This window comes from Phalaenopsis equestris, unplaced genomic scaffold (genome assembly GCF_001263595.1).
Source record: "Phalaenopsis equestris unplaced genomic scaffold, ASM126359v1 Scaffold000061, whole genome shotgun sequence".
In the NCBI taxonomy this organism is placed as follows: domain Eukaryota; kingdom Viridiplantae; phylum Streptophyta; class Magnoliopsida; order Asparagales; family Orchidaceae; genus Phalaenopsis; species Phalaenopsis equestris.
The window spans coordinates 1,683,637-1,700,235 of NW_018164503.1; the positions used below are offsets into that span (position 1 = coordinate 1,683,637).

The 16,599-nt window shown below is 36.0% G+C and overlaps 2 protein-coding genes across 4 annotated transcripts; both read left to right on the top strand.

Moving 5' to 3' along the window:
- Positions 1–3,807: 3,807 nt before the first annotated feature.
- LOC110019569 lies at positions 3,808–12,807 on the top strand. Of its 3 annotated transcripts, none has more exons than XM_020717294.1 (6): positions 3,808–4,390; positions 5,604–5,712; positions 10,274–10,425; positions 10,492–10,818; positions 11,439–11,501; positions 11,591–12,807. In XM_020717294.1, exons 2-6 carry the CDS (start codon positions 5,654–5,656, stop codon positions 12,436–12,438), a joined length of 1,449 nt encoding a protein of 482 aa, XP_020572953.1. In that variant the 5' UTR covers positions 3,808–4,390; positions 5,604–5,653; the 3' UTR covers positions 12,439–12,807. The 3 variants fall into 3 exon arrangements, with proteins under 3 accessions (XP_020572953.1, XP_020572954.1, XP_020572955.1); XM_020717295.1 differs by having other exon boundaries at positions 10,531–10,818; XM_020717296.1 differs by lacking the exon at positions 5,604–5,712.
- Positions 12,808–14,846: 2,039 nt separating this feature from the next.
- LOC110019576 (zinc finger protein ZAT9-like) lies at positions 14,847–16,291 on the top strand. The gene has a single exon (XM_020717304.1). It carries the CDS (start codon positions 15,011–15,013, stop codon positions 16,154–16,156), a length of 1,146 nt encoding a protein of 381 aa, XP_020572963.1. The 5' UTR covers positions 14,847–15,010; the 3' UTR covers positions 16,157–16,291.
- Positions 16,292–16,599: the final 308 nt, after the last annotated feature.

A 16,599-nucleotide genomic window follows, 5' to 3' on the forward strand; every position in this document is an offset into this window, starting at 1 on the left:
TTGAGATCTCTCTGTGTTGAATGATATTTTGTTAGTGGATCACGACCAGAGGGGTGATTGAGCTGAAAAATAGGTCGATCGGGTCGGTACGGCCGATCGAACCTAAAGAAGGTAATCGACACGGGTCGGTCGATTAAACCCAAATGATCGGGTGATCGGCATGTGACAACCAATCACACCCAAAGAAGGTGATCAACACGGGACGATCGATCGAACCCAAAATGATCACGCGATCAATCATACAATATGCACATAATCAACATTAGATAAACGAAATGACACAAAAAGACACAAAAAATGCTACATGCACAAATGTCAAACACATGAAATGTAGCGGAAAGCATGCAAGCAAATGAACCCATGATACTCAATGACAAGTCAAACTCATCCTATCAATCTCATGTAGGAACTAGGTTTAAATGATGGAAGAGGTCTCAATGTCATTTTGCGCGTAGCAAAGTGACCACCCATTCGCTCTACATAGAGCAAATGATTTATCAACGAGGGGAATTCTTCGTGATTGAGCCGATGAAGACCAAATGGGCGTCTTTATCCTCCCAATTCTTCGATTTCACTTGTCCATCTAAGTGAAACCAATGAACAAACGATGAAATTGACACAATCTCGTTTATTACAGGATTTTGGTGCTAAGGTTTTAGGAAAAATGCTTTGATTCTTATGAGAAAGCCCATGAAAGGCTCCCTAACCTATCGGCTACCTCTAAGTACTCAAAATATAAGTCCTTAATCATATAACAACCAGACATAGGGGCTCTATGAAGAAAAATGCGAGATTTGGAAGAATCTTACCGCCACGGTGGTTGTTGGACGTCAAATGGTGTCCCAACAGTAGGAGTCGCCAAGGTTCTTCCCCAAATCATGAGGAAGCTCTCCTCAAGAAGGAGAATATGGCGAACTCCCGAGCTCCGGTGTAACCCTTTTCCCAAGTAAAAAGAAGCTCTCCTCCAAGAGGGGAATCCAGAGACCTCTCGAGCTCCGACAAAGCTTCTCCTCCTGGAAATGAGGAGGCTTTCTTCAAGAAGGAGGCTTTGGCGAGGCAACACACAGCTCCCCGAGCTCTCCCAGACTAAACTTTGCATTAATCGAGTTTGAACTCGCTGAAGGTCCCCACTCGAGGAGATATTCCCCGAACTTAATGCATGGAATGACAACTTGCCCCAGTAGGAAGCATCCTGGTGAGCCTAGTTCCCATTTTTCACTTTAAAACCAATCAATGGCGGTAAACTAGCGGTTCTGCGGGTTTTCGGCAGGTTACCACGGACCCGTGACGCTTAATTTTCCATCTCTCGAGAAAATAGTTGTTTTCGAGCTGTTTTGGGTGCGTAGGCATCCGAGACTGGTGTTAGACTTATAGGGGCTCGATTTTAAAATTTTGGGAAGGCATATTCAGCGTCTAGCTCCGAAACATTGAGAGTGTTTGACGAAGAAATTTCTCGATCTGTCAGCTAAGGGAGTAGTGATATGCAGTCCCATATCTTTAAATTTAGGTATTTTGATCAGTTATTCACGGAAAAATTTGTCGCTAGCGAGGGTAGGGCGTCCCGAACCCTAACTTTAACGCAGCTCCTAGGACTTTGTCACTTCCCTTGGCCACAGGAGGCTCCATGCGATCATGCAATGACTTCTAAACACCATAATGGGTACCAAATATGTCCCGCGTCCTGAATTAGACCTTCCAACAACCGGTTTTTCGGGTAATGTTAAATCACCACCACCCTAGCTTTTTGCCCCAGACAAGTGTTAGAGAGTTTTGGATGGGTGTCTTAAGCTATGATGCGGGTGAACCATAAACTATCTCGAGTTGTGCAGGTAAACTCCCTACACTCGTGACATGAAAAAAAATTTCCAACACTAAGAAGTTTGATATTGGTTGTGAACTTCTTATTGTCCATGTTAAATGATATTTCTCTTTAAAGATACTAAGATTCTCTTGATTGTCATTAACATCAAATCAAGCTAGTTGCACTTAATAAGATGTTGAATGGAATTTTTTTTTCGACAATGTCCTGACCCTGTTTATATAACCCACTTGGCTTTTGGTTGGGCTTTAGATAAGGTGGAATAAAATTAAAATAAGGAAAGATAAATATGTTCAGAAGATTTTAGTGTTTCACGGAAAAATTCTAGAGTATTGCCTAATGTGTACTGGTGTGTCTCGTGGCTTGAATGAGCCGTTTAATATTTTATTTAGAAGAATTTTTACCGATATAAAAAATGTTATATATGAATTTGATGAATAAACACTTGACATTTATTAAAGACACATCAATAAAATAACCACAAGATAAGCAATCTAGTGACTTTGACAATTCCTCTAAGATCTTGCCGCCCAACAAAGTTTCTTAAATTTCACATGAATTGGACCAGTGCCTTATGAGTTTGGCCCCCTCAATCTAAGCGACCACCCTTTAAGCTCGAACCATTTGAATCAAGCAAGTGTTATCTATATTTAAAGCGAACAACACATGGAAGTTCATGCGCTCTCACTATCTCATAACCGCATATTTCATGACAATATAAAATACGATTACGAATGTACTTAAAGATACCTCTTAAGATTGCGTCTCCATCACATGTCATCAAACATTTGTTGTAAAGTCCTATTTTATCGCTCATGGCACGTAATCTGAATCAAGCGAGTGTTATCTATATTTAAAACAAACAACACATGGAAGTTCATGTGCTCTCACCATCTCATAACCACATATTTCATGTACAATATAAAATATGATTACGACATTAATATAATGTACATAAAGATACCTCTTAAGATTGTGTTTCGATGACATGTCATCAAACATTTGTTGCCAAGTCCAATTTTATAGCTCATGGCACATAATCCATGTTATGATGCTAAACCTATAATATATGTTTCATTAGCTCGATAGTGGCAATGAACCCCTGCGACAATGCAATGCATGAAGAGTTCATCAATGTGATGGAGATAATTAATAAAATCTCTCTTTGATATGATGAAGTGAGGCATTATACATTGCAATGTATCCTATATGCGATGTCAAGGAGATAAAAGACAATCAAGACAGTATCCACAATAAATCATATCAATATTACCTATCATACTAAGAGTAATACTATGCCATAATAATAATAATAATAATAATAATAATAATAATAATAATAATAAATAACACTGTAATATATAATAAATAATTTTAAAAAAAAGTAACATGTTGTAAATTGAGTTCAACACTCAATAACAGGAGAGGAATATTGCGTCTGGAGTCTGGACACAAGCAACATTCGGACAACGGATGCGATGCACCGAGCGATGTTTTTTTTTTCTCTTCCGCTGATCTGGTGAATCACGTCCGTTGCCTAAACGCTGCTTCGGACTCCGAACTCAATATTTTTTCTAATCACAGGAAGTTGTTACTATTTTTTTCTCATAAGCTAGTTTATCACTTAATGCCAAATTATTAATTTTGTGGGAAATTTACAACTGCAGATTTTACCAAACAGCCCTTTTGAACTACAAAACAATCGAAAGCAATGAGATCCTGACCGTTCATGACTAATGATCCACAGATTTAAGAAACACCAATCAAACTTCGATTTGCCTTTTTCATTCCCCCAAATTAGCCTTGGATCAATCTTATTTCCCTCTGTATCCGAACGCAAATCGTACCTGTAAGTAACTATATGATTTGAAGCCTTAGTTGCCATTTAAAAATTCATGGGGGTATTACGGTCATTTAGCTGAGTTCAATCCGAATTATCGCTTTATAAATAATAATTGAAGTTGAAAGCATAGCCCCAGCCTTTTGCCCCTTTTGGTCTTTTCCGTGCCAAAATTGAGATCTCGATCCAATCTCGATTGCGGTCGGTTCGTGCCCTAGATCCTCGATTCGAAGGCGCATCGCGTCCGATTTCGTTATCTATCCCGTTTTGATTGTTACCGGTTCTTGTTATGTTCGTCAGCCTTGCTCTGCTGTTTTGAAAATTATTGTCCGTGATTCCTGTTTCCATATCTGTAGATCTAGATTTGCAAGCTGAATTTGTTTGTTTTTTTGTTGATTGATCATAATACTTTTTAGCTGGGGCTAAATCGATTATTTGTTTGGGGGTTCGAGCCTTAGATCCGTATGAAGATTTTATTTATAGGAATTGTTTGATCCGCCGGCTTCCAGATTTTGATTTGTACCGAACGATCCTTCAAATTGAAGGCTTCAGTATTCCTTGTTTTATAATTGTTTTGTTTATAGAGTTCTCGAAGTGATTAAGTGCTCTTATTTACCTTCATATTCTTGTGCCCGCCGTCCCCGATATAACAAATTCTGAAATTTATGCAACTACTGGTGGATTGGAGCTCGTATTTTCTTCGGGCATTCCTTTGGATCAGCTATTGAGAGGTAAATAGCAATTAAGTAAACTTTGATGTTATTTTTTTCTTAAATTTATGTGTCATCAATGTCATCTTAGTATGATTATCATTGGCAAAGTATCTTATTTTATTAACCACACACCTGCGCTAACACACACTCTACAAAGAAGATTTACACGCATACCATTAATTCCTATGTATTTACATATCTAACATCTAAACTTCAACCTTTACTTGTGCGGCATGCAAATGTGCATTTCACCTTTTAAAAGTTAAAATGGTGGTATTTTTGATGCTATATGAAAGATTTGGGTGGTATCAATGTGAAAAGTAAAGTTTTTTTGTTAGATATGTAAATACATGAAATTAGATGGTAAGTATGTAAATGCCCTAATTATAACAAATATGTCTTTAGCAAAGATTGTGAGAGCTTCTTTAACTGCCGACTGTAAAGTTTATTGAACAATTTTTTGTTTATATTAACTGAATTTAGCATAAGTTCAGGAATTGTAAGTTCTTTAGCTATCATTTACTTTCGACAAGTCCATAGATACAATGGAAAGCAAATAACACATGAATAAAGTACGTACTTCAACGTCATTATTGATTTTCCATCAATCTTGACTGGATATAATCGGTGCTCTGTTTATGTGTGTGCGCGGATGCATGTAAAGAAATTTTAAATATTATGTCATTTTGATCTCAGCATACTGAACCTGGGACAGCTAGTACACCCATGCCTCTAGGATCTGGCGGTTAGAATGCAAAAAATTAAGGGAGATTTACATACATGGCACACAATTTTTATGTATTTACATATTTAACAGTGAAACGTCAATTTTTACATACGTGCCGCCTTACCTATGCATGTTACAAATGGGCCACCTTACCTAGGCGGGAAGGTGTATTTCACATTTTAAAAATTAAAATGGTGGTATTTTTTATGTCATATGAAAGATTTGGGTGGCATAAATGTAAAAAGTAATGTTTTGGTGTTGTATATGTAAATACATAGGAATTGGGCGGTATGTAAATGCCCCAAATAATAGACGCAAGGCTCCTATTACGCCCATGCTTCATCATAGTGGGAGGATTCTTGGGGCATTTTATTCCATGACCCAGCTATAAAAGCAGAAAAGTGACTTTGACTCTTTAGTTTCATACTTTAGGGTGAGCTGGTAGTAATGCTAGGCTTGTCTCGTAGGCAAGAGGGTGCCTTACCTTTTTTCTTTGTTTTTCAGATTGAGAAGGTGTAATTCTGGAAATCTAACAATTTTCTACGAAAGAAGAGATGGGAAGCATAAAACGTAGTTTAGTTGTCCAGACCAGAATGGAATGCCTTTCATATAGGTGATCATAGATTCTTGTGACTTCATGTTAATTTTCTTAGTTCAGGTTATACTTACGTACGTGTGTATTTTTACCTTATGTGAACAATACTTTGATGATTAGGTGACACATGGAAGATTTTTGATTTTCTAGTTTTACTCATACAGTTTACTAATAAAGTATTCCAATACATACAAGATATCATGCCCTCCATTATAAAAACTTGATGATGTGTATGTGTGATGATTTATTTTTTGCGCAAATACACACGCCTATCAGGTCTTTTACGGTGTTTAACATAAGACATTTCAATGTTGAACTAGACATATTTCTATTTTATAAAAAAGAAACGATGATGAAAAATTTGTAGTTATAGATTTGTTCATTTTAGCCATTAAACATAAAGAATTATAAATGAGTCATCAATAATTGGAAAATAGGATACTATCATAAGAGATGTAGATAATATGTCCCAATGATTTATGCCTTCGATATCCTTTAAATGTAGGAGTCTCATCCTTTAGGTTTGTGATTCCTTTTATTTATATTGAAAGCAATGTCTTATTTTTAAGTATGCACTATGATGCAGAGCATATGAAGGATTGAATTCACAATGCATCATAGCACAACGTTGCTTGTTTTGATATAAATTATAAAATATCTAAAATTTGGCACAAATAATGATTTAAAGATTTTCTTAAAACTAAGGTTTTGTAGAAATATGCTATCAAAATAAACTATGCAATGATTAGGCTTTTTGTTGCAAGAAGAAAAATCACATTTTATTACTTTGTCAAATTTCAATCTCTTAAAAAACAACAAAATACATAATGAGAATCATTGTTTATGATTACTTCCAAGGCTTGCGTCTTGAGACTCGCTCCTCGAGGCTCTACTCGAATTAAGGTGCTAAAAAAATGTCTCGAGGCTTACACCTCTTTCCTTTGAGGTGTCACCTCGAGGTTTTAGGTCTCGAGGCGTTTGAGGCAGCGCTTCGATCAAGCTATGCAAAGAAAAAATATTATCCTTCATTTTATATATTTGATACAATGCTTAAAAAATGTCAAAAGATAATTTAAGCATGATTACTTGATTATATTATTAGTTTATACTTTTCTTTTAAATTATATTGAATTTTGAATTAAATGATATTAAGAAGAAAATTATAGTAAATAAATAATATTTAAAAAATGCAAATGAGATAGAATTATATGATTATGACGATTCTCTTAAAGATGATGAAAATAAGGATGAGGCTGTTATGAATTTTGACTCTCATGGATTATTTAAATTTTAAGTGAATGTTTATATTTAATCACTTTTCAAACTTCTATTTTATATCAATTTTTAACATTAAGATTTGTGATTTATGTATTTATGATAATAAATTAAATCAAATATCAATGGCGTATGTCATATGTTATGAATTTTGACTCATGGATTATTTAAATTTTAAGTGAATGTTTATCTTTAATCACTTTTCAAACTTCTATTTTATATCAATATTTAACATTAAAATTTGTGATTTATGTATTTATGATAATAAATTAAATCAAATATCAATGGCGTATGTCATATTTATGAATTATTTTTAATTTCACAAATTTTTTCTTCATTCTTGAGGTGTAAGGGCTACACCTCGCCTCGCTGAGGCAAAATATTTTGGTTCTCGATTTCGTTTTTTTAAACATTGATGGTAATGAATGAAAATAAAATATCACCGAATAGTAGATATGCTTTTACAAAGAGGATGCTTGACACTCCCAACAAAAGTTGTTATGAGGAGTATGCAAGAAATAGCCATAATTTTTGGATTATAAAATGGCATTGCTAAATTATGATTTTGACATGCTATTATCCATTTTATGTGTTAATCTTAACAAATTTACATTTGATGCAATAATATTAAATTTTTTGGAGGTTACTTTTGTAGGGGACTTTTATCTTATTAAGCAATAAAGAAGAATATTGGGATAATTATATGCATATCAATTGAAATTTTGTTGTTTTTTTTAACAAAACAAGCTCACATGTATTTTTTTAACTACCAAATTATTGTATTTACACGCGTCATGATCTAGCCATTGATAATTTGATAAAATTGAAAAATATGGGTTGGTGTTTTGTTGTGAATTTTATATATTAGTAAGAATTTGAAAATGGATGAAAGGGGGTGCTACTTTTATAAATAGCTAAGTTTTGAGTGCTATGTATTTAATTGCCTCATAAATATTTGTCACATCAACTGTAACTTTTTCATAGGCTGCTACATGAGGGCAATTCCTCGCACCAGTTGCAAAGGAGACATTTATATTTTAATTATAATGTCTATGAAATGATGGATAATCATTTTAGGTGTTGTTAGGTTCATTATTGCGTGGATGGTAGCATTATCTTCCTAACATTATTATTTATAATTCATGTAACATTTTTATTTACTAATACAATGTTTTTAAATTAATGTCATATCACTCAAAAAATTAATGTGTTTCAGAAGATTAATTTTTATTTTGATTTTCTTTTTGTTGCCTGTTATTTTAGCCATCAAGTAGCATGACATCCAGCTGCAGTAGAATTGACCTTTAGATGTCATAAAATAAAACTTAAATATTATTAATGAAATTTTTTTTTGAAAATTATAGTGAACATGGCAGTTGACTTATGCAAATAAAATAACTTAAAATTACATAGTTAGCAAATCCATCATCCTCTTATGGTTCCCTGCAGACATTATTGCACACGAGTGTACATTGTTTTAGCGAGAAGAGCAGCATAGGATATTTTGCATTGCAAGTCATGTATTGGTGTTTATGGGGAAAAGATAATCTTGTTATGATGTGATTGGATGGTGTTTTCACTCCATCAGATTTGAGCACAGTAGATGGATTTACTGCTAAAGGGATTAGGAGCTAAAAAATTGACTTAAGATAGCATGGCAGGAAATTGCTTTATAAAAAATTATAAATATGGGTTATTATGTCTTATACCACTCAATAGGAATGGGGCTGTAGGTTTAATTAATTGAATCTAAATGGTTCATATGAGGCTAGGATAAGGCGTAAATGTACATGCGTCCTTTTATGGTTGACAACTGATGTTAGAACTTATGCCATCATTTTCCCCTAGCTTGGTTGTGAAAGCTTTAAAACTGGTGTTAGGTTGACAACTAGTATTAAAATTCATGTAAAACTAAGTATTCATATTTCGTAAGTTGACCCCCAATAATTTGGATAATAATTCATCCCTTGTTTGAATTTTTTACCAAAACATGCTTCAGCACATTCAAGTGATGCTTAATAGAGCTTGTAATACTACTAACAAGGCTTAGTAGTATGAGAAAACAACAAAAAATTATTTGGATTCACACATGAAAAATATTTAACACTTTAATTTGGCATTGGTTTGTCTTTGTAAAGTCCATTGGGGATTTAACGCATGGGAAAACTTAACAAAGTAAAATGCTGTTGGTGGGATTATCTTTTCTACTATAGCTGGACGATTTGATGTTAGTTATGTGTATTCTGAATGATCCTGTTTTTCTATTAGTATGAAGATAAATATGATGGGACAGTGCATGTGAGCTTAGGATGTAGTTGGTTGATTGTTCGTTGGAGAGGGTGACCCTTTCTACTTTTACGATCTGATGTTGGAGAAGCTGTTTCTAAGAAAGTTTAGTTATTTATTTGGAAGTTAAAAATTCTTACTTTTAATTTTTCTACTTTGAAAGAATTGGAAGTTGAAGTCATGTGTTGGTTTTCATCTAAGTTGTTAGTTTGTGGCATCATGCATTAACAAATTATTGGTAGAGGAGGAAACAAAGGGAAGGGGTGAAGATTTGCATACAAAAGTTTTAAAGGTGTCGCAAGGGCTGAATTGCTCTCACGTGCTCGTTGTTTGACTAATTTTGCAGTCCAAATACGATTCACCCATAATTTTAATGTGTTGTTTGCATGCAATCTCTCTTCATGCAGACGTGATTGTGGAGAGGGACTACACAATTAAGTTTCTTGAAATTTAAATCTTAAATTGATGATGTTAATGTTTGATTTTTTGTGTATTTAAATTTAAATATGGAACTAACTAAAATGTTAATTGAGGTTGATCATTTGCCAACCTTATGTACTGGCCTAGTTTATGTATGTAAATATGAAAGTTTAGGTTTGAGACATGTAAATACCTAAAAATCATGTGCTACATATGTAAATTTCCCTATTTTTATTTGATTAATATCACAGCTAAATTGAAATGCTTTTTGACATTTTGGTCGTTCAAATGGTTCTTATGTGCATTGGAAGCCACTTTAGCTAAGGTTTTGTGTTAGTGTTCTTTATCGTTGCTCATTTCGGCTGCAGAAGCTGTGGCATACATACAAATCATAAGAACTATACAATGTCTTTTAATTTCATACCCAGAGCACTCGTTGATGGTCATATTTAATCAATTTAGTAAAAAATCTTTTCTTTCTTGCGCCAAATGGAGTTTTTATAAACTTTTTATACATCACATTTATTGCTCTTATGAGATTTTTTTCTATGGGTTCTATCATTGTTTGAAAGGATACGCTCTATTCTTTCTTTCCCAGATTGAAGATGTACAACAGGCAGCCTTGTGTTACTGACGACTCATACCAGCTTTCCCACGAACACCTACGGCAATTGGAGTGTGCCGGCCATTTTCGCTCATCAACAGAAGTTCCTTCGTTTAAGTTTGTTTCTGGGAAACAGCAATTGGCAGGTAAACGAAGTATAATTTCTTCTTTTTTTATTTTTTTGTGATGTAAAGTTTTGTGTCTGAATTTAGGTTTTGTGCGTGTCTCTGCGTGTGTGTGTGTGTGTGAAGATGGAGAACAGGATTGTTTTGACAGCGGGGCTGACTTGGGGTTCAGGGTGAGAACTGATGACATATCCAGTGTGTTTACTGCAAGTGTGCTTGACTGCACCCTTAACCCTTCAATTGCCTCCGAAAGCTCCTTGGGAACTGCAGTCATCGAGAATGGCAAACGGCCGTCGATCCATTTTTGTGATGAAATGGCGAATAAGCGAGCCAGACAAGAGGATCAAGAGGCAAAGTTGGAACACTCAGATGGAAACTCTTTCGTCAGCATCCCCCCTGAGGGAAAACATCCAGGTAGATCTCTAAAAGAAGTCAGTCCATGGATAGTTAAAACATAGTACAGAAATTTACATACCTACCGGACAATTTTTATGGATTTACATATCTAACACGTAAGACTTAATATTTGTATTCATAACAACTTTGTGCTAAAAAATTATGCCTAAAAATATGCATTTTACTTCAAAAAGTTAGTACAAGTGGTTTTTTTGAGGTTTGTGAGTGTTTTGAGTGCTATCAATGTAAATATTAAAGTTTAGGTGTTAGGTATGTAAATACACTAAAATTTTGTGGTATGCATATATATGCCCCAACATGGTATTGCAACAAGTAGCATCATGTGGCATTATGTAAATTTGACATTTAGAAAGCTTTACATGCATACCATTCGATTCCTATGTATTTACATATCTAGCATCTAAACTTCATCTTTTACACACTTACCACATTATCTGTATCAAAAGTTGTGCTTCACTTTTTAAAAGTTAAATTGATAATATTCTATATATGATATGAAAGATTTGGGCGCTATAAATGTAAAAAGCAAAGTTCAGATGTTAGATATGTAAATACATAGGAATTAAGAGGTATGTATGTGAATGCCTCTAATATTTATCATGATTTTCCTATTTCAGAGGAGGCAGAGTGGAGAAACCAAACAGCCATTGTGGATACTAATGTTAAAGGCTTCGAAGCAGGTAATCTGACCTTCCCTTGGTTAACATCCAACACAAAGGAAATGGCTACCAAGGCTTGATCAACCTGACTGATTCTCCTTTACATCCAGGAGGCGAAGTTCATCACCAAATAACTCGATCCGATCCGCCGGAAGATGTTTTTTTCCAGTTTTCGGATCATTTCCATTGGAGACATGTCCCCATCGGACCAGATCATCAAGCTGATCTTCCAAATTTTACATCTCCAGATTCTAACTCGTCCTCAATCAATCTAATGATGTCATATGCCAGTCATGATGAAGCTAGCGATAAGTGGCTGGGAACCATCGTCAGCCCTATGCCAGACCCAGACTCTATCGCTGCGGAAGCTCGAATCTGTCACCCTAAGATCGTTTGCGACTGCGCCGATGAAGGTTCTATCAAATGTGTGTGGAAACATGTGACGGAAGCCAGGGAGAAGCTCATCAAAGAGCTGGGTGAGGAAGAGTTCATACAACTAGGATTTTCCCACATGGGAGAGACAGTATCCCAAAGATGGACTGAAGAGGAGGAGAACCTTTTCTATGATGTGGTGCAATCGAACCCCGAATCGGCAGGCAGAAACTTCTGGGTCATGCTCCGCAAGCCTTTCCCATCGTCCAGTTTCAAAGAGTTGGTCAGCTACTACTTTAATGTCTTCATTCTCCGGAAAAGAGCCCATCAGAACCGGTTCGACCGGTCGAATGTTGATAGTGATGATGATGAGTGGCGAGAAAGCGGCGATATGGATTTCCCCGATGAAGGTGAAGAGGAAGTGAAGTCTGTATTGGGGTCACTTCCGGTCGAGAATGATGACTCTCATCCCGTCGGAACTGACGAGGAGGAAGATTACAGAGCATTGCAAACCTTGGATGGAAATTCAGCACATTCTACGTCTGATTATGAGCATAATGATGGCAATGGTGATTCAAATCCATAAAAAAATCAACTGTGTTGAAGGCAGATGGCGAAGAGAAGGGGATGATCTTCAGGAAAAGATGGTTCTGGTTTCAGCTGATTCTAATTTGAACTCATCTGCAAAGCTGAAAAAATGAACTGCATTTGCAATTGATGGCGGTGGATCAATCGCATCATCCATTTTTTTTCCGGCGAATCCATGCTGGCCTGCCTTCTCTTTCTGACAATCATAATTCATGAATCTGCTGAGGAATTAAAATATTCTTTCTGTTGTATGTTTTCTTTTATTTTTTTGTAATTTTATTTTTGAAGGGATAAATATTTCGTTGTTAGAGGAAAAATTGTTATGGACGTTTTAAGTAGATTAGAGTAATACGTAATTACTATCCCAGTGTTCATAAAAATTAGTGTTATTATCTTGATGGAGCATTTTCATATATACCACAATTCTTTTGAATTTACTTATCCAATACCTGATGCATAAAAAATACTACCATTGTTAAGCTTGAAATAACATAAAAATTAGTCATATCCAGATTTTTCATGTCAAATAAAAATTAATCATATACATATATAATAATTTTTTCAGGTTTGGCAATTACTTGTTTCTTTTTCTCAATTGCCTCTCTATTTTCCATTCGTTTATGGTCAAATCGAATGTCTTGATGTGATGAATTCAATGAATTTAAGGTCACTCAATTTTGACACCTTCAAGACACTTAACTCCTCATATAATATCATTCGATCAAACACTATGGGTCGTTCGATGGAACGGTTCAGATTCATGCAATATTTTTAGAGTGTGTCACTCATAAATCTGTGTCACTCATAAATCTATGAATAGACATTCACTTTCTTCATGCAGAGAACTTGAACCTGGAAGAGGGGCAATTATCAGGTGTGGAGTACGCATATCCTGATTTTATTGTATTGGTTGTATTGATACAATTATGGTTGTAAAAGAGCTGAGCTTGAGCCAGCTTGTGTTCGGCTCATTAGAAATTGCTCGTGTTCGTGTTAGGCTCATGAACAATGTTTTCTTGTTCGGCTCGATTTAAATATTTTTGTTTGTGTTCAGCTCATGTTTGACTCGAAATTAGCTTGCTAAAATTTATTAAATAAAATAGATGTAGGGTGTTGGATTTGATCCTGCACAAATTCTATGTAACCCTTATGACCACACGAGCTGTTATGATTTAAATATAGATATAAATATATATGATATATTATTATATAAATGTTCGAGCAAATAAAGGGTTGTTCGTCTCTGGCTCCTTTACTTAACGAATGAGCCGAACACGAGCTACTTAACGAGCAGAGCAATAACTGTTCGCGAACAATGAGTTTATTTTACAGCTCTAGATAGAACATATACAACCAAAATACAATAAATTACGCATGTGCGGAGTCCATGCTTAGTAATTTTTCTTGGAAGAGAAATCTGGAGTTTCAAACTCTTGAGGGTTCGTGAGCTCCACCACCGTCAGACCGTTTCGACTAGCCGCCACCATCATCTATTCTACGAGACCATTGTCGTCTAGCAACAAACACAATCAGATTATCGTTGTCTAACCACATCATCAAGACCATAGTCCCCGCTGCAGAACCACCGTTGTCTACCTTCGCCACCATAGGGCCACCATCATCTCGTCGCTGCCATCATCAAACATATTCATTGAGCCATCATCGCCATCAGACCACCATTGCTTGACCACCATAGTTTGGCCACAACAACTATCTCCACCATCATCGTCATACCATCGTCACCAACAAACCACCATTGTCTATCCTCTACCATTGTTGCAGACAGACCACCGTGACTGCCCCATGACCACTGTCGTTGCCACCCCAAGAACGTTATTGTTAGGCCATCACTCTCACCTCCACCACCTCCCAATCACCGCTGCTAGTGACAATGCTGGCATCTGACTTTTTAGCACTCGATCTCTACTATCCGTCCTACTTCATAGCAGCCCACTCAACACCACTTCCCAAACATATTTCGCCACCCCTAGTGAAATTCACATCAACAACTCTAACAAGTGCAATATTACTTCTGATTAGTCAAAGACTGATAAAAACTTGCAACATATATCGACAAGATGAAAGTATTTGAATTGGGTTGGAACTCATAGTTTTTACTGTTTCAAATTTTTCACTTAGAAAGTCCTATTATCTATATCACTGTACGGCCATAAATTTATGAGCACGTAAAAGTATTGTTTTTGGATTTAATCATAGCCGTCCATTCCACAACCAAAGTGTTCTCTATTTGGGTACACGTGCAGCCTTTTTTTGGCCTTTCTACCAGTTTTTTTCTTCCAGCCTTAGTTTTCTGCATGGACTTCGGTCATCTGTTTTAAGAAATCAGAGCCATTTGAGAATAAAAGGATACTGATCGGGCTCTTGAGGCCAACAAGCAAAGCAGCGCAAGCACTTAGCGACCGCTGATTTCTTTGCTGTCCAAGAAACTCGCAAAAATCCAAGCTTTTTCTCTTCAGATCGATAGAAAACGAAGAATTTCATCGGAATCTCGGGACTAGTTTGAGTTCAGGTCACTTTTCTCAATTTCGGACTGTGTTTTTTCTTCTAAGATGGGTAGGCCCTGCTGCAATGTTTGTGGCCGAAGCTTCCCGACTCGAAGAGCACTCGGAGGACACATGAGGATTCATCTTCTTCCGAATTCTGATAAGGAGCCAATGAGCAGGTATGGATTTAGAGTGAATCCAAGGAAGACATGGAAATTGATGGAGAATGAGAATGATATGCTCTGTTCAAAGTGTGGGGAGAAATTCAGATCTTGGAGTTCTCTTTTTAACCATACGAAATTTCATTCTGAGACGGAAGGGGATCAGCTCAGGGAAGAGGATGAGGATTTTGAGGAAAAAAATATGAATTCAAATCGTAACGGAAGTTATGAGGAGGGAGGAGATGGAATTGAGACCCAGTCTGATAGCGAAGTTAATGCAATGGAGAGGAGCGGATCATTGGGTTCATCAATAGCGTACGAGATTGAGCAAACGGCGGGTGCTTTTTGTCTGATGATGCTCTCCAGAGGCGCTGGTTCTGTTACAGATTCATCAGATAAGGCTTCAGTGGTTACAGACGATGAAGTTGAGAAGCGCAAGTCAAATTCAGGTTTCCCACAATGCGATTCTGAAATGAATGAGCTCGCAATGATTCCATCCGTCCCAAAATTTGATTTTGGAATCAACGAGCTCGAAAAAATTCAATCTTTTCCGTCAGTATCTGAATTTTCTCTCAAGCTGAGGAAGTCAAAGGCCTCTTCTCGTAGGAAGGATCTCCATTATGTTGCTTCAGGGATTGAGAAGCAAAGCAGGTATAACTGTAAAACATGCGGCAGGACCTTTCCGACTTACCAGGCTCTTGGTGGTCACAGGGCAAGACATATGAGGATCAAAGTTCCTTCCTTTTCTGAAGTTCTTGATACCAAAGAACTCAAAATTCAGAATCATGGATCCAAATTTTATGAGTGCTCAATTTGTGGTAAGATTTTCGCATCTGGTCAAGCTCTTGGTGGTCATAAGAGATCACACTTGGTTGCAGCAGATAACGCTGCTTCTGCTCCTGCTCCTGCTGAGGCTGTTCAAGCTTCAGCTGCAGTAATTGCTAACATGGAACAGGTAAGTTCTGTTTTTGACACGCTAGATCTCAACCTTCCAGCTATGGAAGATGAAAGTTATGGTGATTATGATGACATGACTGAGGATTCGATCTGATGCATCTGACATTTATGGACTGAAAGCTGTTCTAATTCTTGTTCAAATTCTTCTTTGAATTTGAAACGGCTAATTATTCTTTCTTGATTGTGGTTTCTTAGAATAAAGCTGCGGTGATGCAGCAAGTTATTTATGGGGAAGTTGATTTGCTTCTGCACATTCTTGTTTCTGTTGCTCTGTTCTCTAATTTTATGTTTATTTATTTATTTTATTTTATTTCTTTGAGATTTAAAGTGAATTTTCAGTAAATTGTTGACTAAAAATATGTTGTTTTTTATAATTTTTAAGAAGTCATGAAGGTTTGTTATTCTGTTTTGTGGAAGCTTGTAGATTTCAAAAGTTTAAATTGATTCCTTTTTTCAGAATTCCTCATAGTTTGTAAGTTTTTGCTTGACTTTAAAATCTTATTATTATTATTATTATTATTATTATTATTATTATTA

What these genes read in the sequence shown, in the direction of transcription:
- LOC110019569 (XM_020717294.1), top strand. Translation starts at nt 5,654, where the DNA reads ATGGGAAGCATAAAACGTAGTTTAGTTGTCCAGACCAGAATGGAATGC. An exon ending in ATGGAATGCCTTTCATATAG is followed by an intron (nt 5,713 to 10,273) that starts GTGATCATAGAT and finishes TTTCTTTCCCAG; the next exon opens with ATTGAAGATGTACAACAGGC. An exon ending in TGGGAAACAGCAATTGGCAG is followed by an intron (nt 10,426 to 10,491) that starts GTAAACGAAGTA and finishes GTCTGAATTTAG; the next exon opens with GTTTTGTGCGTGTCTCTGCG.
- LOC110019576 (XM_020717304.1), top strand. Translation starts at nt 15,011, where the DNA reads ATGGGTAGGCCCTGCTGCAATGTTTGTGGCCGAAGCTTCCCGACTCGA.